This window comes from Chlorocebus sabaeus, chromosome 12 (assembly GCF_047675955.1).
Source record: "Chlorocebus sabaeus isolate Y175 chromosome 12, mChlSab1.0.hap1, whole genome shotgun sequence".
Lineage (NCBI taxonomy): Eukaryota > Metazoa > Chordata > Mammalia > Primates > Cercopithecidae > Chlorocebus > Chlorocebus sabaeus.
In genome coordinates this window covers 82,073,423-82,100,769 of record NC_132915.1, presented here as the reverse complement: position 1 = coordinate 82,100,769, position 27,347 = coordinate 82,073,423, and the positions used below count along the sequence as shown (strand labels likewise).

Genomic DNA, 27,347 nt, shown 5'->3' with positions numbered 1-27,347 from the left:
TTAATTTTTTCATTTTGTAAATTTTTGTAAAGACAAGGTGTCACTATATTGCCCAGGCTGGTCTTGAACTCCTGGCCTCAAGGGATCCTCCCACCTCAGCTTCTCAAAGTGCTGGGATTACAGGTGTGAGCCACTGTTCCTGGTCTGTTTTTTCCCTTTTTAATGCTACTTTGCTGTGTCTTTTGTTTTCTTTTTGTTACACAGATTTCCTTTTCCAATGAGTCAGATAGTATAGATTTTGTTTTCTTTTCTACAAGTGATCACATTTAAAAAAGACAAATTCTATTTGAGTGTGTATTTCTTTTTTCACCAGTGTTAAGACTGAAATATTGTTAACTTTTCCCTGAATGAGATAAGTTAGCGTTCCTTTTATTTACAAAACTCCCTTTTATTTCTTCCCCTCTCTCTCCTCTTAGGTTATTGGTTTAGTATGGCATTATATTACCAGTTTCTTATTTTTAACATGTATTATCTCTTCAAAGAGCTCACTCTTATATTGATTTATAGAAACCTTGGTAGCAATGATTTAACCTTGGGTACATGTTTTAATAGTTTCAGTGCTTATTGACAGTCTTTTCAAACCACATTCTCTATTATTTCTCTATCTCTATTTCTCTCTCTGTAGGGTGATTTGCCTGCTCCTCAGGGAGGCAATGGGATACTTTCTGAGTCCATGATGATCTGAGAATGTCTTTTGTTGCCTTCACATGTGAATGAGAGCTTGATTGAAGATAAAATTGTTGGGTCATAAACTTTTGTTCTTGGAATTCTAGAAGTATTTCATATTGACATTGGGAACTGGAAGCTTTGAAAGAAGAGTTAGAAGGTGTGATTTTCTTTTTTTTTTTAAATCCTGGCCAGGTGCAGTGGCTCATGCCTGTAATCCCTGCACTTTGGGAGGCTTAGGTGAGCAGATCACCTGAGGCCAGGATCAACACGGCGAAACACCAAAATTACAAAATTAGCTGGCGGTGGAGGGGGGGGGGGGGCGGTGGTGGTGGTGCGTGCCTGTAGTTCCAGCTACTTGGGAATCTTAGGTATGAGAATTGCTTGAACACGGGAGGCGGAGGTTGCAGTGAGCCAAGATCACACCACTGCACTCCAGCCTGGATGATAGAGCGAGACTGTCTCAAATAAATAAATAAAATATAAAAAATTCTATGTAAGCAATTTGCTTTTCAGCTTATGTATCATGAAGGCTTCTTTAGCCATAAAGTTTAAGACATTAATCATTTATTAATGTACCTGGCAAATGTTTATTGACCACCTATTATGTGTCTGATGTTTTTTAGGCATTGAGAATTCGGTAGTAAAAACAGAAGTCTCTTCCTTCATGAAACCTCTTGTCTGGGTAGTGGGCAGATAGAAATGTTCATGTTTTGCACTGTTTTCCAAGTACCCTGTGAGTTGCTGCTGTTGTTGTTGTTGTTTTGAGACTGAGTCTTATTTTGTCACCCAGGCTGGAGTACAGTGGTGTGATATTGGCTCACTGCAACCTTCACCTCCTGGGCTCAAGAGATTTTCGTGCCTCAGCCTCCCGAGTGACTGGGATTACAGGTGTGTGTCACCACACCCAGATAATTTTTGTATTTCTAGTAGAGACAGGGTTTCACCATGTTGGCCAGACTGATCTCAAACTCCTGACCTCAAGTGATCCACTCATCTTGGCCTCGCAAAGTGCTGGGATTACCCAGCCCCCTGAGATTTTTGGTCTTTAGAATTTGGCTTAACTATATATTAGGAACATTTTATTTTATTACATCTCTGATTATTGCTTTTTAAAGAAAAGTTTGTTTTTTGCTCTTCAAATACCCCTATGTGGAATTGCTTGTTTGTCCACATGGGTTTCCCATTTTCTCCTTTTTATTGTCCATGTCTTTTTCCTCTGCCTTCTTTGAATATATAACAAGCTTGTTCTCTATGTGCACTTACGCAAATATGCATTTTTGCATTGACATTTCCTATCTTTACCATTTCCAATGCACTTTAAATTCTGCTGTTGCACTTTCATTTCCTTTTCTTTGGGTCTCATCTAGTTCCCTTTTTATTTTTGCTTCTCTCTACCAGTTTCCTCTCTGCTGTCACGTTCTCTTATTATCTCATCCTTTATCTCTTGTTTGAATCTATTTTAAAAAATTTTATTTACCGTACAAAACAGATGCTACCTAATTTTACCATTCTTTTGCTCAATATTTTCTTGTTTATAAATATGCTTGTTCTTTGCCTCCCGAGCACAATCTTCCTTTCCTTCCCTCTCCTTCTTTGTAGAATCATTTTGCAGTTTTTTTTTCCACCCTTCTGGATTATTTATCCTTAGAAGATAAAAATTCAGTCTAGGTCTGATATTTCCCTCATAATAAAATGGATGGCCTTCCCTGTGATCTTCCTTTCCATTGGATAATGTTAGTATGTTTATATCAGATCTCAGTATGAATGGATTTACTGCTGGTTGGGTGATCCAGTGTCCTTTGGGCAGCAGCTGTGAGAAAGCCCACCACCCTGTGCTTTGTTTCTGAGCATTTTGCTATGATTGGTGAAGTTGTTGGCTTTGGGCCTGGCTTCTTTATGGCATTACAGCCTACCAAGGCAGGAAAGAGGCAAGCCCCTTCTGTTAACCCAGCCTCTCTGCCAGATGGTACCTTCAGGTCCTGAGGCCTCTACTTCGAAGTCCTTCCCTATTACTAATCTACAGTGGGCTACAGAAGGGCTATTATTATTATTATTACCATTATTATTATTAGCAGTAGCAATAGTAGTATATATACTATTATTTTTAATATATACCTGATTGCCTATCAGAATTGCCTGGTGAGGTTAGGGATGTGGTGGTTCACGCCTGTAATCCCAGCACTTTGAGAGACTGAGGCAGGTGGATGGCTTGAGTCCAGGAGTTTGAAACCAGCCTGGGGACATGGTGAAACCCTATTTCTACAAAGGAAACCCCCCAAATTAGCTGGGCTTGGTGGTGTATGCCTGTAGTCCTAGCTACTCAGGAGGCTGAGGTGGGAGGATTGCTTGAGCCCAGGAGGTGGAGGTTGCAGTGTAGTCAGGGTGACAGAGTGAGACCCTGTTTAAAAAAAGAGAGACAGAGAAGAAGAATTGTCAGGTGAACTCTTAAAAAAATACAGATGTCAAAGCATTACTTCAAATCTGCAGATGTCTGGGTGATTCTGAGGTGCAGTTTGGGAACCACTGGGCTAAATGGCTCCAGATAGAGCATGGGTCATTGATTTGTCCTGTGACCTGTCTTGATTTTTCCATGGGCTCTAGTTCTCCAGTTCTTTCTTTTGAAACTTTGGGACTACATTCCTTTGCTTGGAAGCCAGGTTGCACAGTAGGTCTTAGGGTCTTTCTTTAGCCTGGGCTCTTCCATACTGTGCCAAGCTGAAATGTCTTCATGTTTCCGCCTTGTGTATGGCAACCGACCCTTCTTTCCAACCCAGATGCAAATTTTGACCCATTTTTACTTATTCTCCATCACTTCTGTCAGGCTTGGGCGTGGGAAGTGGGAGCCAGATGCCTTTGTTCACATTACCATCTTCCCCTGAATTCAGACGATAATGACTATCTTATGTGAAAATCATATTGAGATATGAACTGTGCAGACAGTACTTCTGCTTCTGTTCTGCCTGTACAGAGACAGAAGCTTTATGTGGTATTTCTTACATACATGCATTTCTTACATGCAGACACTTGGTGTTCCTCAAAATCGCATGCATACATGTGACCATTTTCATTTCTGATGTCCTTATGAAATCTGTTAAAAAAAATTGTGACGACAAAGGAGAGCACATATGATAGGTCTTCAAATTCTGTCTCATAACCGTCTTTCTACACTTTCCAATTATAGGCAGGAATATTTTCCCCAGCTAGTTGCCTTGTGCTGAATATGTCAGTGACATTGAAAATGCTGTGGACAATTCTGATCTTGACTAAAATAATTTATTGTTCTCATTCTTAGGTAGCAGAAACTCCCACAGGAGAAATACACATTAAAGGTAGTTATAAAATAGCTTCTCTTTGGTAGACATTTACACCTTTCCCATTGGTAGAAAAAGTACAGTCTTGTTTGTTAGGAAATTTACTTTTTCTTGAAAATCACTGATGTTATTCCTGACTCTGTTATTTCTTTAATTCATTAGTAACAAATCTATCCTTTTAGACTACATTAAGAAAATAGAACATTGTAAGAATGAATTAGACTGCAGGAGGTATGAAATGACTTTTTTTCTGTCCAATGGTTAAAACAAGTCTGCTTTCTGATTATTTTATTGCCTTAGTACTCAGCTGAGTAGCTCTTGAAATACTGTCTGCTGTGAAAGCAAATTTCCTCTTGCTTGGTCATCTACTTTCTGGTTATTTTCTAGGTTGGAAAGCACTTGCTCTGAGAGTTTAAATCTATAGCCTTTGATTTTTATTTGCCACTTTCCTTATTCTCAGACTTTCTGGCTACTGCTATGCTTACCTTCATGACATTTTACTATGGACAATCCAAGTGACAGGATTAACTTTCTAAAAATATCACAGCTTTCTTTATTAATTTATAGCAATTATTAAATGTTTCATTTGCTTATCTAAGCAGCCTGTGACATAAGAAAAGCAAGCTGAATTACTTGATTTTACAAACAGGAAGACAGGTTCAGTGACTTAGCTAAGGTAATTACAATTGAGAAGTTGGAGAGCCAGGACTTGAAGATAAGTCCATTGATGCCAGATTTAATATTATTCCTGTTAAACACACAGTTGGCTCTCTTAAGATGTCAGAGTTTCACTTGCATTCAACCGTGATGCATTTTGCTAATTTGGTGCAAACTATAAGTTTCTCTCTTGTCTTTTAGAAGATGATCTCTTAGAAGATGATGGAATATTCAATATTTCAATATTTAATGAAACTTGTTTGAAACTGAACAGGCATTCTAGGAAAGTTGGATCAGAACACATGTACCAAGTAAGGAGATCTCTTATGCTGTCTATTAAAGAATTGTGTCATTTAAAACTTTGGGTGATCTCCAAGTAAGTATCCAAAGTATTTAAAAATGAATGAACTTCTAGACAGTTTGTGATTTTTGTTTCTAGAGATGGATGTGAGATGTGAGATGGATGTAAATGAGGAACTAACTTGAAGAAAGATACTATATTTGGTGACTTGCTATCATTTTCTGTGCCTGGCATTTCAAGCTTATATTTTATTTTAATGCATTAAATAATACAGCTTATTTTGCTATCAGATTCACATTTGGGCATGGAATTTTTTTTTTTTTTTTTTTTTTTTTAAGACTGAGTTTCGCTCTTGCTGTGCAGGCTGGAGTGCAGTGGCGTGATCTTGGCTCACTGCAATCTCTGCCTCCCGGGTTCAAGCGATTCTCTTGCGTCAGCCTTCCTGAGTAGCTGGGATTGTAGGCATGCGCCACCATACCTGGCTAATTTTGTATTTTTAGTAGAGACGGGGTTTCTCCATGTTGGTCAGGCTGGTCTTGAACTCCTGACCTCAGATGATCTGCCCACCTCAGCCTCTCAAAGTGCTAGGATTACAGGCGTGAGCCACCGTGCCCACCCTGGGCATGGAATTTTAAGGAACTCATTGGATGGCTATTGGTACTCATTTAACTTGATATTTTCTTAAACATCATGAGTAAAATGATAAGTAAATTCAGGCAGGAACTGAGATTTATTTTTGTGTCATTTTTAGTGCCTAGCAAGTCATCTGGTGGACAGTAAATTCAGTAAGTATTACATTTAAAAAATTTTTTTTTTTTTTGAGATGGGGTCTCACTCTGTTGCCCAGGCTGGAGTGCAGTGGCACCATCTCAGCTCAGTGCAAGCTCCGCCTCCCGGGTTCACACCATTCTCCTGCCTCAGCCTCCCATTTAGCTGGGACTACAGGCACCTACCACCGTGCCCGGCTAATTTTTTGTATTTTTTAGTAGAGACGGGGTTTCACTGTGTTAGCCAGGATGGTCTCGATCTCCTGACCTCGTGATCCGCCCGCCTCAGCCTCCCAGAGTGCTGGGATTACAGGCGTGAGCCACCGCACCCGGCCAAAAAAAATTTTTTTTTTTTGAGACCGAGTCTTTCTCTGTTACCCAGGTTGGAGTGCAGTGGGGCAATCTTGGCTCACTGTGACCTCCACCTTCCAAATTCAAGTGACTCTCGTGCCTCAGCCTCTCATGTAGCTGGGATTACAGGTGTGCACCACTATGCCCTGCTGATTTTTATATTTTTAGTAGATATATCATGTCACCATATTGGCTAGGCTGGTCTCGAACTCCTGACCTCAAGTGATCCATCCACCTCGGCCTCCCGAGGTGCTGGGATTACAGGTGTGAGCCACTGTGCCCAGGTCAAAATTAATTAATTTATTCTATTTACCAAAAGGATATCACGTATTAGGACCTGGAAGTTTCCAATTCAAACTAATAGAATATATAGGTAAACAGGCAACTACAATGTGGTATAATGAGTGCTTTGACAAAAAGTAAATTAATAATGGAATAATAAAAGTAAATAAGTATAAAAAGAGAGATTTTATTTGTAAGTGTGTTTGTGTCCAGGTACAAATTTTTGTTTTTTTTGAGATGGAGTCTTGCTCTGTCATCCAGGCTGAAGTGCAGTGGTGTGATCTTGGCTCACTGCAACCTCCCTCTCCCAGGTTCAAGCGATTTTCATGTCTCAGCCTCCCTAGTAGCTGGAATTCCAGGCATGCGCCACCATGCCCAGCTAATGTTTGTAGTTTTAGTAGAGATGGGGTTTTGTCATGTTGGCCAGGCTGGTCTCGAACTCCTGACCTCAAGTGATCCAGTCGCCTTGGCCTCCCAAAGTGCTGGGATTACAGATGTGAGCCACTTGCCAGGCCCAGGTACAATTTTTTTAACCAGAAGCAAAGACTGTTATACTGAGTCATAGAAAATAAGTAGGAATTGACTGGGCACGGTGGCTCACGCCTGTAATCCCAGCTCCTTGGGAGGCTGAGGCAGGTGGATCACGAGGTCAGGAGATGGAGACCATCCTGGCTAACACAGTGAAACACCATCTCTACTAAAAATACTAAAAATTAGCCAGGCGTGGTGGCAGGCACCTGTAGTCCCAGCTACTCGGGAGGCTGAGGCAGGAGAATGGCATGAACTTGGGAGGTGGAGCTTGCGGTGAGCCAAGATCGTGCCACTGCACTCCAGCCTGAGCGACAGAGCGAGACTCTGTCTCAAAAAAAAAAAAAAAAAAAAAAGTTAGATAAAGGTTAATTTGTGTGACATGTGAAACACTCTTAAATTGACTGAAAAAAAGTCAATATTTAAAAGTGTTTTGCTAAAGAGAATAGACATATTGCCTAAACACGCATGAACACATTATGCCTCACTAGTAAGTGGTTCAGAAGAATAGGGGACTGCCAGACCGTGGGGGAGCAGCTCCGACGATAGCACAGTCTAGGTTGTGGCCATGGATATGGGTGGCAGAGGTGGAGTGAAGGAAGTTCATAGCATTGAGCTCTAAGAACTCTGAAGCCAATATTTGATGGTTTATCTGTAAGGACCTTTAAGTTATCCAAGAGAATTCAAAGAGTTTGAGAGAGAAGAATCCTTATGAACCACGTGTCAGGGTCTTGGATGACTGTGGAAATTGATAGAGAAGAGTGAGTGAGTGACGGGAATAAGGAGGGATTGCGGGTGGTATAGACAATGGTGCTAGCATCAGTGGCAACACTGAGCATATGTCTCCACCAGTTAATGCACACTAACTGATCAAGGGCTGATCATATTACTTATGGGACCTTCACGAAAGTTTTTTCCCTATAACCCCCTGCTGGAGCTGGCAGTGCGTAGAGGATGATTTGTGTGATATAACTCCACGGATCAAAAGCCCTTTTACCAGAGGTCTAATAGGAAGGGCCCAGTGAAGTACCATGGCATTTGCTTTGAATGCATAATCTGGGGTTGTCCCCATATGTTTTTGTTTTTTTTTCCCCTCCATGGGCAGGGTTAAGGAACCCACCTAGTTTAAGTACTCTGTTCTATAAGGCTTGTCCATGGATTTCTTACAATGAAAAGAAATTTAAAAAATTTTGGCTGGATGCAGTGGCTCACACCTGTATTCCCAGCACTTTGGGAGGCTGAGGTGCGAGGATTGCTTGAGGCCAAGAGTTCGAGACCAGCCTGGGCGACAAAGTAAGATTCTGTCTCTACAAATAAATTGTAAAAATAATTATCCAATAATTACCCAGGTGTGGTGGCATGTGCCTGTAGTTCCAACTACTCGGGAAGCTGAGAATCACTTCAGTCCAGAAGTTTGAGATTGCTGTGAACTAAGATTGTGCCACTGCAGTCCAGCCTGGGTGACAGAACCAGCCCCTGTCTCAGAAAAGAGAGAGAGAGAGAGAGAGAGCGAGAGAGAGAGAGAACTATTCAGAAGGGAAGGAGAAAAAAAAAATAATTTTGCCCATTAGCTCCAATGTAATCTCTTTCATTTGGGTGATAATCAAGGGATTATTTTAGAATAGACTAACATTTTCTTCATCTGAGATGTAGTTAATGCATTTTAAGCTTGGTCCTATACCTGATTGTGAGGACAGGTAAGGTAGCTTTGTGAAGTCCTTCTTCAGGTTAACTTGCTACTGTCTTAAAAATAATTATAAGTAGGCAAGGATAAATAAAAGGAACTTTCTTGCTTTAACTCCATTTTGCTAATAGTCTAGGTACCTGTTAGCCAATGGAAAATTTAATGCAACACTTTCTTTTAATCTCATGGCAGTTTACCGTTCTGGGTCAGAGGTGGTATCTGGATAACTTTTGTCACGCAACATCGTTTAACTTCACAACGTGGGAGCGAGCGCCTGTAGTGTGTTTGGATCTGTACCCTACGACTGATTATACGGTGAACGTGACCCTGCTGGGATCTCCTAAGGCGCACTCGGTGCAAATAACAATAGCAACTCCCCCAGCAGGTGGGTGTAGATGTCTGTCTTTCTTGTGCCTCAGGACAAATTGCCTATGTGAATTGAGCTATGCAGTGTGTGTGGGGAGCATAAAAGTGCTAGTCTGGGAGTCAAGAGACAGGGGTTCCAGGTCTAAGAAACTTTGTTAGCTGTGTCTGGGGTTTAGGATGCCTGAACCTTACCACTTATCCCCTTCCCTGCAGGGTACTGGCTCGTAGAGGGCACAGACCAAGGGTGGACTGATTTATTCAGAGCTCCCTGGGAGTCCTAAATTGAGAATTTTGTAAAGCATTTTGTCTCTCACCCCAAATTTAAGACAACTGAACCCTAAGGGTATTCATTATCGGCAACTAGAACCAACTTCCGGGAGACCAGAAACGTGGGTCCCACTGTGTCAGGCACTGGCAGGCAAAATGGCCTCAGGACTAGGCCATGTATAAGCACATTAACTTGACATAGAGAACAGAGGCCTGATTAAGGTCAGGCTGCTTAGAAATTCTTCCCTTGCAGCCTTTTGAGGAAGCCACCTAGGTGCCAACTGTATTAACTCCACAGCTCCCCCTAGTGGGATGGCTGTAGTGCAGCCGTCACTACTATTTCTTTTGTTCTTTAATCCTGTGGGTTTATCAGATAAATTTATGGGCAACCAGAAGAGGCTGCCCCTTTGAAGGAAAACAGCAGAAGAAGGTAGGTTCTGCTGCTACCTCCCTGAGGCCTCTCTGTGATATTCACCACTGCTTTTGTGGGTCAGGGTGGGCAGTTTGGCCTTTGCATTTAGAAGACTCTGGGCCGGGTATGGTAGCTCACGATTGTAATCCCAGCACTTTGGGAGGCCGAGGCGGGTGGATCACCTGAGGTTGGGAGTTTGACACTAGCCTGGCTAACATGATGAAACCCTGATTCTACTAAAAATACAAAAAATTAGCCGGGTGTGGTGGGGTGTGCCTGTAACCCCAGATACTCGGGAGACTGAGGCAGAAGAATCACTTGAACCCAGGAGGCAGAGGTTGCAGTGAGCTGAGATAGCGCCACTGCACTCCAACTTGGGCAACAAGAGCAAAACTCTATCTCAAAAAAAAAAAAAAAAAAAAAAAAAAAAAAAAAGACTCTGAAATGTGTTAGACTCTCCTGAGGGCCACGTAACACCTGAGGCTGAAACTTCATTTTTTTTTTTTTTTTTTTTTTTTTGAGATGGAGTCTCGCTCTGTCACCTAAGCTGGAGTGCCATCTTGGCTCACTGCAACCTCCACCTCCTGGGCTGAAGCTATCCTCCTGCCTCAGCCTCCTGAGTAGCTGGGACTACAGGCGCATACCACCATGCCCAGCTAATTTTTGTATTTTTAGTAGATACATGGGTTCACCATGTTGGCCAGGCTGGTCTTGAACTCCTGACCTCAGGTGAAGTCTCCCAATTCAGCCTCCCAAAGTGCTGGGATTACTTTGGGAGTGAGCCACCGTGTCCGGCTTCAGTTTTTATCCTATTTTTCATATCATATTGAGCCTGGCACCTTGTCCTGTCTGTATTAGCAGAGTTTGCACAAGGAGCACCTCATGACAACATAAGCACAAGGAGCACCTCATGACAACATAAACCTACCCCCCCAACACATTTTCAGCTGCATAGTAATGCTCGAAAATTGAATATGAATTCCCTCCAATTATTAAATTCTTAGAGAAATAAAAATCTATAAATAAAATCTGGCTGGGTACAGTGGCTCACATCTGTAATTCCAGCACTATGGGAGGCTGAGGCGGGTGGATTGCTTGAGCTCAGGAGTTTGAGACCAGCCTGGGAAACATAGTGAAACACTGTCTCTATAAACAATACAAAAATTAGCTGGGTGTGGTGGCACACACCTGTGGTCCCAGCTACTTGGGAAGCTGAGGTGGGAGGATCTCTTGAGCCTGGGAGGTTGAGGCTGCAGTGAGCTGAGATTGCGCCACTGCACTTCAGCCTGGGCAACAGAGCAAGATTGCCTCAGATAAAGAAATAAAGAATAAATAAAATCCACCTCTCCTTGTAAAATAAACTAATATGTAAAGGCATGAAGTCCCCAATTTTTTCTATCCTACATCTTTTCTGCTGAATCTCAGCCAGAGTGTCCTGCTGAATGGAGAGTGTGTTCTAGCTGTTGAAACCTAGGAATCTTGTTTTGTAATAGATGCTACTCCTTTGGTGTACAGGGGACTGGCAAATGCCGAGGTTTTGAAGCAGGCACATCCTTGGCATATTTTAGGAATGTCATGGAAACCAGTATGGCTGGAGCAGAGAGCTGGGGACAGTAGTGAGAGATGAGGTCTAAAGTCTAGCATGAGTATAATAAATGAGAGGCCCGTGGTGTTAAGTTCAGAAAGAAGCCTGTTGTTATCTTCTCCTTTGCCTCCCTAAATTACTAGTAGTAAGTAGAATGTAGCATGCCATAGTTCACCCTCTGTCGGTTACCAAGCAGTCTGGAGTTTACCACGTGTCAATTTAAACGTAGATTGGGAAATGTCTTCTTATCAGGGTAGTTGGATTCATTTTGTACTCTCCTTGAAAATTTTAGACATTTGCAGTGGTGGCTCTGGGTCTTTCTTGATGCCCGTTCCAGGGGTTTAGAAACTTTCCAGTTTCATTGCTCCCTTGAGCCCTATTTCTACCCAAGCTTCACCATTGCTGAAGATCTTTATCTGTTTAGTGAAAGAGCCTCCCTTCTTTCTGGGCAGGACACCCCATATTTATCTTAGGAAACTCTTCAAGTGAGATACATTGTCTTGCATGCTTCCTTTCCTATCTCCATTTCTCACTCTTTTCTCTGAATTTCTATAAACCCAGAAAGATTCCCTAAATTGTTTTAGTTCTGGACTCCACAGGGTCCTATTATTGAATGTCTGCCTGTGAGTCCTACTTCCCGGTTAGGAGATTTTCCCTTTTGTCTCCCATGGGGAATTACCCTCAGCTGATCTGTGAGCTGCTGTTGGGTTTCCAGAACCTGAACTTTCACTGGTCTGATGAGGTCCAGGAAATCCCCTGGACTAGTGGCATTTCGCCCAAGCCCTACCTTCTTGGAATTGAATTTCCAAGACTTAAATGGTCGGTGCTTCTTTGATGGGAACTGAAACACTTCTTCTTGTTCCCGCTTCCTTTTCTGTATCAGAGATAAGCCTGCAATGTTCAAGGTCCCTCTGAGAACATTCTTACTTAGCAGGTCCTGCTCAGCTCTAAGCCTTTACCCTTCCATCTAAGTTGTTTCTGTTCCTTCTTTATTGCCCGGTAGGACTCATACCTTTTCTAGGTCTTAGTATTTTCCTTCTCTATATTTGCTTTTTGTTTTCAGACTTAGATTTTTGTTCTCCTCACATATTACTTTGGAATCTGCTTCTGAGGTCTCTGTAGAGAAAGAATGATGTCACAGAGCTCTGGACCTGCTGCAGACATCCAGTGTTAAAATACCTTCTTCGGCCGGGGATGGTGGCTCACGCCTGTAATCCCAGCACTTTGGGAGGCCGAGGCGGGCGGATCACGAGGTCAGGAGATTGAGACCGTCTTGGTGAACATAGTGAAACCCAGTCTCTACTAAAAACACAAAAAAATTAGCTGGGCGTGGTGGTGGGCGCCTGTAGTCCCAGCTTCTAGGGAGGCTGAGGCAGGAGAATGGCGTGAACCCGGGAGGCGGAGCTTGCAGTGAGCCGAGATTGCACCACTGCACTCCAGCCTGGGCAACAGAGCAAGACTCCGTCTCAAAAAAAAAAAAAAAAAAACAAACAAACCTTCTTCCCACTTTCATTTTCACTAGGAGGCATTTCTTTCTATTCAGTTCAGCCTAAACCCCAGCCTGGGCTTGATCAATTATCGTTCTCCCTGGACATTGTTTAATACAGCTCTATTTCTCAGGCAGATGTCCTTATAGCCGGTGCAATACCTGTTGCCTCATCTACAAAAACAATGCCACCTTGAAACTCACTTAGTGATGCTTGAAGAATTCTACACTGATCATTCTCTTTTTAAAGATGTTCACATTTCTTTAGCTTTGGAGTATCACAGGTCCAGTTATTAAGGAAGAAACGAAGAGTTCTCATTAATGCCTATTCTCGTTCCCCTATTTAAAACTTTTCCTTGTCATATTTTTCTAACTGAGCCAATATGATTTCAAATTTTCTTCTTAGTGTTATTTCCTCCACTTGATTTCATTCTTCCTAATCTTATCCTTTCTCCCTAAATCTTATCCTATCTGTGAGAACAAAACCTGTTTTGGAAACTGATTTCATTCTTTTTTCAGAGATGGGGAAAATCTCATTTCTAGGAACAGAGTTCTAGGTATACACTTTTTGTTATTTCTTTTTAGCATTTGAGTTTGTAATAATTCCACTGGACTTTTTTTCTACTTTAACTCGCAAACAATTTCTTATCTAGAATCCCCAGTCTGAGTTTCTGTGAAACAGATCATCCAGGGCCATTTAAAAGACCTTGGTGTGGGATTGAACTCAGCCTGTGGAGAAGCCATGGATCCAATCTTCCTGCAGTTCTCTCCTTAGCCCTGGATGAAATTCCAAACGATATAAAGAGAAATGGAATTTTGGCAAGCTAATCTAGTGTTGTCTACTAATATCTAGCTCCCCAAAATGCTCTTTAAAACCTCCCACTATTGCTCCCTCTGTGCATATTAAACTTTAGCAAATATAGCAATTACCTGGAGAGCTTATGAAAACACAGGTTCCTGGGCCACATCCCAGAGGTTCTGATTCAGTAGGCCTTTGGGGAGGGGAGCAAATTTTCATTTCTAGCAAGCTTTCAGGCCTTGCTGATATTGTCAGTCTACATTTTGAGTTGCATTGCTCTAACCACATAAACCTTAGCTACTTCTGGGCAATGTCAAAGCTCTTGCAGGCAGAGACATAATAAGAAAAGAAAGACTAAAAGGAAAAAGTGGAAGCTAAAATAATTCCATCTGCTCCTGCCTAAAAACCCAGTGTCTTAGAGCTTTGTCTGATTTGCAAAGTTTTCCTGGTAATCAGATATCTACCTACCTCATCTGTTCCTGAATTCCAGTTGCAGAGATCAGGAGCTCTCATCTTCCCTCATGGTGCCTTACTCCCCTGTGGCAGCTCTTATCTTTATACTCAAGACCCCAATGAGTATATCTGCCTTTTGCAGGGAGATACTGAATCTTACCTCTCCTTTCCATATGAGATTGCACAGGACAAACAGATAGATAAATGACAAATATCAACTTTATTGATCTGGGCAAGTTTCCAGGAACTCTCTCTCCAACACTGAATTTCAGGTAAAAGCTATGTTGAAGGATGAGGTTTAGCTGTTGTGGCCAAGTAGAACTTCCTACTTACTTTCCCCATGGAAATATGGGCAGGTGGCTCTGGAAGGGAGCCTTGCCTGGCTTACCCACCCAGTCTCAGGCTGAAAAGCAGAGGAAAGGGTGGTGGCAGACACTGGCTACTTACCTCCTGAAGACTGGAGATACCCAGAGTGCCCCTTGTACCTGTGCATAGGCGGGTACCAGAGAGCAAGTCTGCATTTTGTTTGGGTGGCGACCTGTAATGTATGAACTTATTACTTGGAAATGTGACTCAAGAAATGGCAGTCTCCTACCAGTTAGATTACGTATATACTGTTCTTTCCTTGAGGATTAACATATGGGGAATAAGGAGAAGCCAAAATTGTCCTTTCCTTTACGGAACTGGAAAGACAGGTAAATAGCAACCTTTGATACACTCAAGCAAGGTCACTGATCTCTGTAATTATCTTGAACAGGAAAGGTCCATTATAGTTGTAGGAGTCTATGTTAGGAAAGCAATTTAAATTACTTTTAGGTTCCTTCAAATTCATTTGTTCTGAAGGAACAATTTGTCCAAATTTCTTGGTTGATTTACCATCATTATTTTATTTATTGATCAAATTTCATGTTCTTATGGACATAGATAGTTTATTCATATACTAAGAGCATGACTTCTTTGGTTATTATTTATGTTGTCTTTCTTCTGTTTTATGGTTTCTTTCAATTTTGTTTATGATGTTTTTGACATATAAAAGTTTTAGATTGCCATACTGTCAAATCTATTGATCTTTTCCATTGTGATTCATTACATTGTTATTAAATGTAGAATATTTTAAAACAAAAGAGTATTTATATTCTGTTTTATTTCTAGGAAAGACTTTAAGTGACCTGCATGGGTATATAAAATAAAAAATAATAGGTTAGATGTCTAGGCTAAAGAAGAAAGAAAACAAAAACAGAGACATAAAAAATATAGGAATAAGGTTAAGAATAATTCATGCCCTTATAACCTATTTACTTGTTCATTAGTGCCTCACAAATTTAGGTTTAAGTTTTCCCATCCAGCCAGAAAGGGAACCATGGCATTGTCCATAATGTTACAACAAAGCAGTGTTTTTCAGAAGTACAATTCTTTTTCAACATTAAGAATCAGTTAGGAATTTCTGATTCCAGGGGGTCTCATAAATAGGACAGTGTCTGAGCAGCATTTTATGAGGATTTTATAAGGCTATTTTTTTTATATTGCCCCTGAACACAGAAAAGCACAATTCAGTGTAGAGTGGCAGAAAAGATGCATTAGAAATGCCTACTGTTTGCTGATCTGGCTTGATTCAGGGGTAGGATTAGGTTATTTAGATTATTTGGAGGTATGACTGGAGTCCATTTCTTTCAAGCATTGTTTTCTAAATATTGTTTCCCTCAACTGAGATTTGATGAATGTTTGGTGTCACTGAGCTAGCAACTGTTTTCTCTTATAAGTACCCACAGAGCAATTGTTCTGTGCTGCCAGTTGAATAACAAGGGCTTGTGCTTGAATTGAAGACTGCCCTCCTCTGTTGGAAGGTTGAGCCTAGGGAGCTGAGCCAAGGGAATTGTTTGAATCTGCTCTGCCAATGAATGGGTGATTGAACCCTCAGAATTCCTCTCCATATAATATAGTCACAGGTGTTTAGCTTGAAAAATTTCACAGTTGTTCTAACCAATACCAAATTTATCTAAAGAAAAATTTCAAATAAAAAATTCAATAAATTTCAATAAAATAAAGTAAAGCTCCCAGCTTTATCCTGTTGCCCTCTTTAAGATAAACTGCTCCCCAAATGTAAATCAAGGATAACTAAGATGATACTACTATTTATAGAGCAGTTACACAATAGTAACTTTGCTTTCAGGATAGTTGATTTATAGCTATTCTTTTTGACAATATTTAGCTTGCAAAGCCAACTGTCTATATAGGCTACTTCTAATTAGAGATTTAAGAACCGTTATTATTTATGTACAAAAGAATGCTTTTTTTCAGTTCCTTTTAGCAGAAGATGGCATGCATTTAGATATTCCCAAAATAATGTTGGTAAATTTAAAAAAATCCTACAAGGAGAAGGAACAGCGCACTCTTACCAGGGAGTAAAGCCCTGATAGAAAACCATCACTTTGAAGGTGGCCTTCTGCTGCAGGTTTTGAACAGCATGCATAATTTGAGATCTATGTGGACTTTATAAAACTTCCTCGTAACGGATTCCTCTTCACAGAATTAAAGTCTGAACAAAAGATAATAAAGACCATAAATCATTTAACGTTGTTTCTGATATTTTTCCACAGAATGATAAATATTATAACAGCATTCTGTGGTTGAAGAGTTGTGCCTGAAGTCTCCCTCCTTTTCTTACACACCATTAGCCTAAGAAACCCATACTTGCAGCTGGTCAAGCCAGAAATTGGTATATATTTTACATGGAATATACAATCATCTGAATATGCCAAGTATGGAGAGAGTAAATGTTTGCTCTTTTAACAGATAGTGACCTTGTAGATCCAGCTTAGTGGGACCATATCCATTACCTTTACTCATAAAGATGAATAAGTTGTTTAGAATTGGAGCCTTTCACTAAATGGGTTCTAAGTGGCTCTGAAGGCAACAGATTCATCTCATTCTTTTTAGGACCTTCAATTTCTAATCATGCGTACGGACAGACTCCAAAACTGTTCTCTCCTAGGCTGAAATCAGAGAAAGGATCACATACATTTTAGTCTAAAATACTCCTTAGTACCATGCAAAGGAAAGCTAACTACAAGATATTTTAAAAACTTTTATTTACATATAATTTTTAAATTTGATATAATTTCAAGTTTTTCCCTTTCTTGCAGTCCTACCCCTTCCTGTAATATATCCCACTTGGTCATTGAGAATTGTCTTACGTGGTGTTAGATTCTGTTCACTAATATTTTCTTTTGCATTTTTGCACCAATATTTATAAGTGATGTTGGTCTACACTTTTCTCTATTTTTTTTTCCACTATCTTTATCAGGTTTAAACATTGGTATTTTCCTTTCTTCATAAAAAGAATTTGTAAAGTTTTCTTCATTATTTATGCCTGGGACAATTCACATAGCATTTGGACTATCTGATTTTAGATGGTTTGGTAGAATCCATCAAATTCTATGAAATGATCTGGGTATGGGGCTTTTCTGTGGGGTTGTTCCTTGATGACATTCTCAATTTTTTCTATGGAAATTGGTCGGTTTAAGCTTTTTCTGTCTAATGGAGTCAATTTTGGTAAACCAGATTTTCCAAGGAATTACGTATTTCATCTAAGTTTTAAAATTTATTTGTGCACTGATCTGCAAAGTAGTTTTGTTTAACTTTCTGAATTTTCTTCTGTCTCGGTGATCATTTCTCCCTTTATCTTTATTTTCTGCCCCCTTTCTAAGTTAAATTAGCTAAGTGGTTTGTTTATTTTATTAGTTTTTCTAAGATTTTGGTTTATTAATTGGATCTACTATTTTTTTTTTCTCTCTCACAATATCAGGGATTAACAAACTATGACTTGTAGAACAAATCTGGCCTGTCACCTGTTTTCATAAATAGTTTTATTGGAACAAAGGCAGAGTTGAGTAGTTCTGACAGAACTGTCAGCCTGGAAAGCTTAAAATATTTACTTATCTGGTCCTTTATAGATAAAACTTCTTGATTCTTGCTCTATATCATTAATTTCTGTTTTCTTTCTTTCTTTCTTTCTTTTTTTTTTTTAAGATGGAATCTTCTCTGTCACCCAGGCTGGAGTGCAGTGGCACAATCTCCGCTCGCTGCAACCTCTGCCTCCCCGGTTCAAGCGATTCTCCTGCTTCAGCCTCCTGAATAGATGGGACTACAGGCACGTGCCACCACGCCTGGCTAATTTTTGTATTTTTAGTAGAGACAGGGTTTCACCATGTTGGCCAGGCTGGTCCTGACCTCAGGTAATCCACCTTCCTTGGCCTCCCAAAGTGCTGGGATTACTGGTGTGAGCCACCGCGCCTGGCCAGTTTCTGCTTTCATAGTTATTATATCTTTTCTTATATTTTCTTTTGCTTTACAAAGGTAGTTGTACTATATCTTCATTGTGACTTGTGGCTTTTAGCATTAAAAATTGTCCTTTGTCATATTTAGTGCTTTTCAATTTGAATTCTACTTTGTCTTATATAGGGATTGCAGTGCCTACTTTCTTACGGTTTCAACTCTATCCTATTATTTTATGTTACAACTACTATATGTATTGTGTTATATTTTCTGCATTTCTTTCTCTGTGTGATAGGTTTTCTTTGCTTTTTTTATTTATTAGTTTTTGAAGGAAGGTTTATATTTTTCTAGTGGTTACCTTTGTACCTTTAAAAAATGCCCTGACTCCCTTCTGTTTTCTCATTTAACTTTTCACTATCTGGTTTGTCAGGTTTGTTTGTTTGTTTATTTGTTTGTTTTTAAGACAGGATCTCGCCCTGTTGCCCACACTGGAGTGCAGTAGATTGATCATCGCTCACTGTAGCCGCAACCTCCCAGGATCAAGTGATTCTTTTGCCTTAGCCTCCTGAGTAGCTGGGACTAGAGGCGTAAGCCACTGTGCTCAGCTAATTTTAAAACTTTTTGTAGAGACAAGGTCTCACTTTGTTGCCCAAGCTGATCTCAAACTCCTGACCTCAAGTGATCCTCCCGCCTTTGGCCTCCCAAAGTGCTGGAATTACAGGCGTGAACCACCACACTCAGCTGGTTTGTCAGTTTTTTTTTCTTTTTTTCTTTTTGAGATGGGGTCTCACTCCCAGGCTGAAGTGCAGTGGCATGATCATAGCTCACTACAGCCTTGAACTCCTGGGCTCAAGTGATCCTCCGATCTCAGCTTCCCAAATAGCTGGGGCTACAGACACCATGCTTGGCTAATTTTGTTATTTTCATTTTTTATTTTAGTAGAGACAGGTTCTCCCTATATTGCCCAGGCTAGAACTGAACTTCTGGCCTTAAGCAATCCTCCTACCTTGGCCTCCCAAAGTGCTGGGATTACAGGTCTGAGCCACTGCACCTGGCCTGGTTTGACAGTTTTTAATGGCATACTTTAATTCATGTATTGCCTTTATGACATTCAACTATTGACACAACTGATTTATTCTATTTTCCTTTTTCTGTGTCCCTTTTCCTCTTATTTTTTCAGTTGCATTATTTCTACTTTATGAAAACATATAGCATTTATATATCATTCTTCTGCCTCGCCCCATCTTTATTTTTGTCTTAGAGCTACAGTTGAATATAGCAAATGCTTATCACCAATCCTTTTACTGAAGTTTCCCCAGTTTATCTCTTGGATGAAGCTCATTTTCCAGTAGATTCGTTAAGAGCACAGTGTTCCTTGAGTTCTTGGATATTTAGAATCGTTTCTCTATAGCCTTGGTACTTGAAAGGCAGCTTGGCTAGATATAAAAATCTTAATTCACACTTTCTTAATTTGAGTTTCTTAAAAAGATTCAGTTCTTTTGTTGCCTTGCTTTCTATGTAGCTTTTGAGAAGCCTGATGCAGCCTGATTCTTTTGCCCTTATATCTTATTTGTTTATTTCTTTGAGTGAAGACCCTGAGGATTTCTTTCTTTATCTTTAAAATCTCATAGTTTTACTTTAATACATTTTGGGGTTGATTGTCACCCCATTTTGCAGTCAGATTTCACAGGTACCCAGTGTATCCCTTTAGTATTTCTACTCAGGCCTCTTTATTCTTGTAAAGTTATCCTGAATTATAGTTTTAAACACTAATTCTGTTTCATGCTTGTTTATCTTCTTCAGATAATTTAATTATATGTATGTTGGATCTTTGCCTGTATTCCGCTTCATTCACTTTATTTTTGACCCTTTTAACTTCTTTTTGATCTCATTTTAATTATTTTCAGTTGTTTTCCTGTATTTCTTCAATTAAATCTACCCTTCTTAGGCACCATGGAATTTAGTCTTTATTATTTCTAATGTGATTTTGTATTTTCTTTTTTTTTTCCTGAGCTCAGTCACCTGTTTCATTTCCTCCCTAGTTTTTTGTCCATTTATGTTTTAAGTTTTAAATTTTCTAGGCCTGGCTCAGTGACTCACACCTGTAATCCCAGCACTTTGGGAGGCCGAGGGGAGCAGATCACTTGAGGCCAGGAGTTCAAGACCAGCCTGGCCAACATGGTGAAACCCCATCTCTACTAAAGATACAAAAATTAGCCAGGCATGGTGGTGCACATCTGTAATTCCAGCTACTCAGGAAGTTGAGGCAGAAGAGTCACTTGAACTCAGGAGGGTTCAGTGAGCAGAGGCTGCAGTGAGCAGAGACAGTGCCACTGCACTCCAGCCTGGGTGACAGAATGAGACTTCATCTCAAAAAAGAAAAATTTCTGACTTAAGGAGTTTTCTTCATACCCCCAAATGCTTGAGAATACTTATTTCAGTTTACTAATGTATAGGACTCCCCTACCACCCCAGTTTGTGGGTTTAAAAAAATGTAGAGCTTTTTACAAGCTGCATTGTTTTTATTTTATATATATGTATATTAAGTATACATATATGTATTATATGTGTGTGTGTGTGTGTGTGTGTGTGTATGAAATACAAACTGCTTTTGTCCATTAATTCCAGGGACAGAATTGCTGGTTTAGGATGGTTAACAAGATTTCTCGGTTAAGAGTGCCCTCTTCTGTCACTGAGTGAAATGCAGTTTCTTTAAAGGTTTTGTTTTGTTTTTTGATAAGGCTGGGCATGAATCATGTATTCTCAGTTTAGGTTCTCTTTTGCTTTGTAGGATCTTGCATTTCCCTCTCTCTTCTGTTGCCCACCACTGCTTAGTCTCCAAAGGACACCCATTCTTTCCCTTTTATCCTTTTCTTTCCCAGAAGCAATGCCTTTTTCTTACCACTACCTGACAACTCATGGACTTTTAATCCTTTCCTTGTAGTCAGTGCTCTGACTATATACCAGGTCTCTTTTCTTTTCTTCTTTTCTTTTTCATAGAGTGGAGTTTCTCTTGCTGGGAGTGAACCTAGCTTACTCTGGGCCACCTTGCTTCCCTCTTTTCTATTTCACACACCCCTTCTAGCCCCCCTTGTTCTTCACAAGGACTTGTGGGAGATTGAGAGATAATTTTGCTGGAATTTCATATTTACTTTTCTATTTAACATGTTTTTGTGTGTGTGTGTGTGTGTGTGTGTGTGTGTTTTAGAGGCAAGGTCTTGCTTTGTCACCCAGCCTGGAGGACAGTGGCAGGACCACATCTCACTGCAGCTTTGACTTCCTGGGCTCAAGCAATCTTTCCGCCTCAGCTTTTCAAGTAGCTGGTACTACAGGCTCCCGCCACCATGCTCAGCTAACTTTTTTGTTTTTTGTAGAGATGGGTTGTGGTGAGGGAGGCGGGTCTCGCTATGTTGCCAAAGCTGCTCTCAAACTCCTGGGCTCAAGCAATCCTTCTACCTCGGCCTCCAAAGGTTTTGGGATTACAGGCGTGAGCTACTGCACCCAACCTTAACAGCAATTTAAAGTTTGTAATGTTTTCTGTTCTCCTTTTATGACAAAAGCTCATAGGTAGCTTGGCACAGGAAGTAGTTTGCACAGCTCCTCTTGAGTCAGATGATCTAAATTCAAATCCCAGATCTGCCACTTACTGTCTCTGTAACTTTGGACAAGTTATTTCACCTCTATGTGTCCCAGTTACCTTAACTGTGAAAATGGGAATGACAGTATTCACATCGTGGGCTCATTGTGAAGACCAAATGGGTTAAAGCACATGGAGAAACAGCACAATACCTGACACACGATGAATGTCTATCAAATGTTAACCAATACTTACATTTGCTTTCTGGCATTTATTATATGTTCCCTTGTTTTTAAAACTATACTTATATTAGGCCATAACTTCTCCCCTAAATGAAATGCATGTTATGGGCAGAAATCATGTCTTATTCAGAGTACTTATATTCCACTGGGTCAATGAAATACCATTTGCTTAGCTTTCCCCTTATTGCTGATTGTCTGCATTTAAACAATCACAACTGCTGTGATTGTTTAAATCACTGCCCTAGACACTGAGAGTGTAAAGATTAAGATATCTCTGTCTTCAAGGAGCTATCAGTTCAATGGGGGTGATAGACAGAGATCAATAATACAATACCTAAAGCAGAATTGAGGTATTTGCAGGGTACTACAGGACCAGAGAGGACATAGTGATTGATTTTGCCCAGAATTGTTTGCCCATACTAATGAAGCAGAAACAAAGTTTAGTTAAGAGCTTAATTTTCTCTTTTTTGAGGCATTCTTGCAGTTCTGGTTTTTCAACTTCAAGATTCTAGATCAGATTGGCCCAGTGGGTGGAGAAAAGAGAGAACACAGAGTAATCACTAAAAATGTATAAGAGAAGGAAGATTTGTATGAGAGACTGTGGCATGTATCTTTCATAGCAAAGGATCTGAGAGCACTAGGAAGGGACTTGGGATGAGCTCTACTGGGGATCCTTTTCTCCTCATTGAACACATCATGGGTTCAACCTGCCTGTGGCTCAAACTGTAAAGCCCCTTGAATGGAGGGAAGGGAACCTAGAGGGAGAATGTCACTCCCTGACCCGGGTGGAACTGAACTGTGAGCCAGTGAGACATTTCCTGTGAGCAAAAGGAGCTGCAGACTCACCACTACTGTTAGATTACTTAAGCATATATGTGTGTGTAATTTTTAAAAATGAAATAATTATATATATATTATTCTTCATTTTGCTGTTTTATTTTATTCTTTGACTTTTGGCCTTACAATATCCTGTAGATATACTTCCATATCAATTCATATAATGTCATCTCATTCTCTCTGAGGGAAGCACAGTATTCCATCGTATGAAGGTATACTAATTTATTCACTTATTCTCTGTAGAAGGTTCTTTGGGTATTTTTTTCCCTTTCAAGTTTTTGTTATTACAGTCAATGATACTGTTAATATACTTGTATATGTTATGTTTTATTGATTCTCAGAGGCATTTTTTTTCACATTTTGATATCTATGAAATCCTACAATTGTTATACAGTCAGGTGGCTGCCAAGAACGTAATTGTCATTGTCCATCTATGCATCATATTGGTCATAGTTGCTTATAGTGCTGTCACTTGTATTTAGTTATGGACATTAGTGGTGCCATTTATGTCTTGAGATCAATTGCCTACTAAAACTTTTTCCAAAAAGCTACGTTATGATTTGACATTGAGACACAGTGTTATAATATGTAAAGCACAATGGGAACAGAACAGCAAAGTATAAGAGCAACTTTCAGCATCAGAATGGGTGTCAGTGGATGGTGAGAACGTTTTGGAAAAAAAAAAAAAAAGAGCACATTTTGAAGAAATACTGCCTCACCAAACTCTGATAGATATCTCATAGGATGCTATTATGTGGAAAAATATAGACACCAATAACTCTTAATTGAGAAGTGATTGAGAAGTGTTTGTTATATACTGACCATGAAGAAATTTTAGGAATGTCTCAATTTTGCTTATATTTTTGTCTTATACAATTAAAATTTAATATCTATGTTGGTCTGTAAAAGCTTTTTCAACCAGTATAAAATAGTCCTATGAGATAAGAAAATAATTGTGGCGGCTGGGGGTGGTGGCTCACACATGTAATTCCAGCACTTTGGGAGGCCAAGGTGGGCGGATCACTTGCGGTCAGGAGTTTGAGACCAGCCTGGCCAACATGATGAAACCCTGTCTCTACTAGAAATACAAAAATTAGCCAGGCATGGTGGTACATGCCTGTAGTCCCAGCTACTCGGGAGGCTGAGGCAGGAGAATTGCTTGAACTCAGGAGGCGGAGGTTGCAGTGAGCCGAGACTGCGCCACTGCACTCCAGCCTGGGCGACAGAGAGACTACATGTCAAAAAAAAAATTTTTTTTTCTTTAAAATCTTTGTGTAAGTTTTGGATATTTCTAGTTAGGTTTATTTTTAGATATTTGAAGTTTGCTTTGATATCCCATCTCATGAATAGGGATCTTTTTATTTTTCTATTATATTCTGCTACTTGTATTAGTTTTCTATTGCTGGTATGACAAGTTACTGCAAATTTAGTGGCAGAAAATAACATGAGGGCTGGATGCAGTGGCTGACATTTGTAATCCAGCACTTTGGGAGGCCGAGGTGGGAGCCCAGGAGTATGAGCCCAGCCTGGGCAACATAGAGACTCTGTCTCTACAAAAAAATTAAAATAAATGAAAAATAAGCTGGACATGGTGGCCTGTGCCTGTGGTCCCAGCTACTCGAGAGACTGAGGCAGGGAAATCACTTGAGCTCAGGAGGTCGAGGCTGCAGTGAGCCATGATCAGGCCACTGTGCTCCAGCCTGGGTGACAGAGCAAGATACTGTCTCAAAAAACAAAACAAAACAAAACAAAAACAAAAAGCAACATGAATTTAGTGTCTTATAGTTCTGGAGGTCAGAAGTGTGAAGTGTTTCACTAAGCTGAAATCAAGGTGTCAAGCAGGCCTGTGTTTCTTCAGGGGTGGGGGGGATCTACGGGAGAATCTATTTCCATGCCCTTTCCAGTTTCTAGACCCTGCCTGTAGTCCTTGGCTTGTGGCTCCATCCTCCATATTTAAAGTTCATCAGTTTAACCTCATTTCCGTTCTTGAATCTTCTCTCTAACTCTTCTTGTTGTCCTTTTGTAAGGATCTTTGTAATCACATTGAGCCCATCTGGACAATTCAGGATAATCTCACTGTCTTAGTCACCTCTGCAAAGTGTTTCTGCCGTGTAAGGTAACATACAGGTTCCAGGGACTAGGATGTAGACGTGCTGGTGAGGGATGGGAGTCATTATTTAGGCTGCCATACTTGTTCTTGAAGATAGACAGAAAATGATCGCCGGGCGCGGTGGCTCACGCCTGTAATCCCAGCACTTTGGGAGGCCGAGACGGGCGGATCACGAGGTCAGCAGATCGAGACCATCCTCGCTAACACGGTGAAACCCCGTCTCTACTAAAAATACGAAAAACTAGCCGGGCGTAGTGGCGGGCGCCTGTAGTCCCAGCTACTTGGGAGGCTGAGGCAGGAGAATGGCGAGAACCCGGGAGGCGGAGCTTGCAGTGAGCCGAAATCGCGCCACCGCACTCCAGCCTGGGAGACTGAGCAAGACTCCGTCTCAAAAAAAAAAAAAAAAAAAAAAGAAAATGATCAGTTTTTGTGTGTTGCCTTTCTATTATTTTCAAACAGTTTCATATTTGATTAGTTGAATCTCTTAGATTTACTGGCAGTTGCATCATTTGTTCCACTTTCTGGCATTTATAGCTCATTTTTTTTTCTTGCCTTTTTCTGCGTTGTCTAGAATCTCTTGAATATTCGAGGCTCAGTAATAGCTACAAGACCAGACATCCTTGTATTGTTCTTAACTTTACTAGAAATTGCTTAATTGTTTTACTACTGAGTGTAGTGGTTTTTTATAAACCCTATTAAACTAAGCAGTTTCTGTCAAATGAAGTCCTAGCTCACTAAGATTTCAAGTTAACAAAGTATATTAAATGTATTAATAGTTCCAATTATAAAAGTAACCACATGGTTTCTCTCTTTTAACCTATTAATAGCTTTTCCAATAATGATCCTCTCTGTATTCTGGGAATAAATCTTCTTTGGTCATAGTGTATTGTTCTTTGAATGTACTACTGACTTCTTTTTGCTAATATTTTATTTTGGATTTTTGTATTTATATTAACAAGTGAATTTGGCATAGGATGTTTAGTGATTGGCTGTGCCATCCTTGCACATATTGGGCATTGTGGATTATTTAGTCATATTAAATGATTTGGGGAGCCTTCCACCTTTTTGTATAGTCTAGAACTCTTTAAATACTATTGGAGTTATTTGTATTTTGAAAGTTTCAGAAGTATAACTTTGGACCACTACTACTAATCTCCAAACCTGTCTCTACCCAGCCGTGGGGCTGCGTTACCTGGAATCATCTGTACTCCTCCTGTTCCTTATCTCCAGTTCATCTTTGCCTCCTGTTCCCTACCTGCTCTGTGTTGCAATATTTGAGGTACACCTTGTGACCTATGCAGGCTTTCTCTGTGCCAAGCTGCCCAATCCACAGACAGGGGTCATGTCTACCAACTTGGCTTCATTTGTAGGAACCTGTCAGGCCAGGGGGTTACAAAACACAGCCTTACCTTTCATGAGAACTTCCTTTTTTTCAGGTAATTTGGGAGTTGTCTTTCTCACTCGTTAATCATCCCAGGGTTCCTGTGAAACTTCTTAGCGAGTCTCCTCTATTATTTCCACTTTAGGGACAGAGATCATTTTGAAGGAAGTAACCTCTGATGTCAGGGTTTTGAGTAAACAGTCTTTCTTGACTACTGGAGGAGGGGTGTACATTAAACTGTATCAGATCTGAGCTGTCTTTTAGATTGATTACCAAGAAACTGAGCAGAGGACAAGAAATACTTTGCTCACAAGAGATAAGGAAGCCCAATCCAAGAGAATCCCACCACCTCCTATTCTTTTCTTCATGAAAAACCTGATGGCTTGAAAGCACTTTTTTCAGTTCCTCAAGGAGCAATTCTCTGCTGAAATGTTGCTCTCAGCTCAGAATTTCAAACCGACACTTATTTGTATAAATGAGGGTATACAAGGTCCAGGACAAAGAGTTACAATTTTAGCTTAGTAAGCCAAGGAAGTTTGCAGTAAATAAACTCAAATAATTTTTTTCCTTTTTCTTTTTTTTTTGAGACAGATTCTCACTCTGTCGCCCACGCTGGAGTGCAGTGGCATGATCTCTGCTCACTGCAACTTCTGCCTCCCAGGTTTGAGCGATTCTTCAGTCTCCCAAGTATCTGGGACTACAGGCGCACACCACCACGCCCAGCTAATTGTTGTATTTTTAGTAGAGAAGGGGTTTGTTTCATTATGTTGGCCAGGCTGGTTTCGAAATCCTGGTCTCAAGCGATCTGCCCGCCTCAGCCTCCCAAAGTGCTGGGATAACAGGCATGAGCCACTGTGCCCGGCCCACTCAAAATAATTCTTAAGAGGGGTCCTCCAATTAGGTCTATCTTTGAATCTGAAATCTTTCATCAAGACTGAGTTTACCTAAATATAAAAGTGGCATTTCTTTGAGACTGCTACCACTAATTTCTAAATTAAAATACTGTT

The 27,347-nt window shown here is 40.3% G+C and overlaps 1 protein-coding gene across 5 annotated transcripts in view; it reads left to right on the top strand.

The window, feature by feature from the left end:
* The window catches only part of SUSD1 (sushi domain containing 1), a 136,110-nt gene that overhangs the window by 67,618 nt on the left and 41,145 nt on the right, over positions 1-27,347 (top strand). For 3 of the 5 annotated variants that reach the window (XM_037983601.2, XM_037983596.2, XM_037983574.2), the window contains exons 9-10: positions 4,839-4,948; positions 8,743-8,935. The exons of 1 other annotated variant lie outside the window; for it this stretch is intronic. In XM_037983601.2, coding sequence (XP_037839529.2) covers positions 4,839-4,948; positions 8,743-8,935 — 303 coding nt within the window. The remainder of the gene's footprint in view (positions 1-4,838; positions 4,949-8,742; positions 8,936-27,347) is intronic. One more of the 5 variants, XM_037983583.2, reaches the window with a different exon arrangement.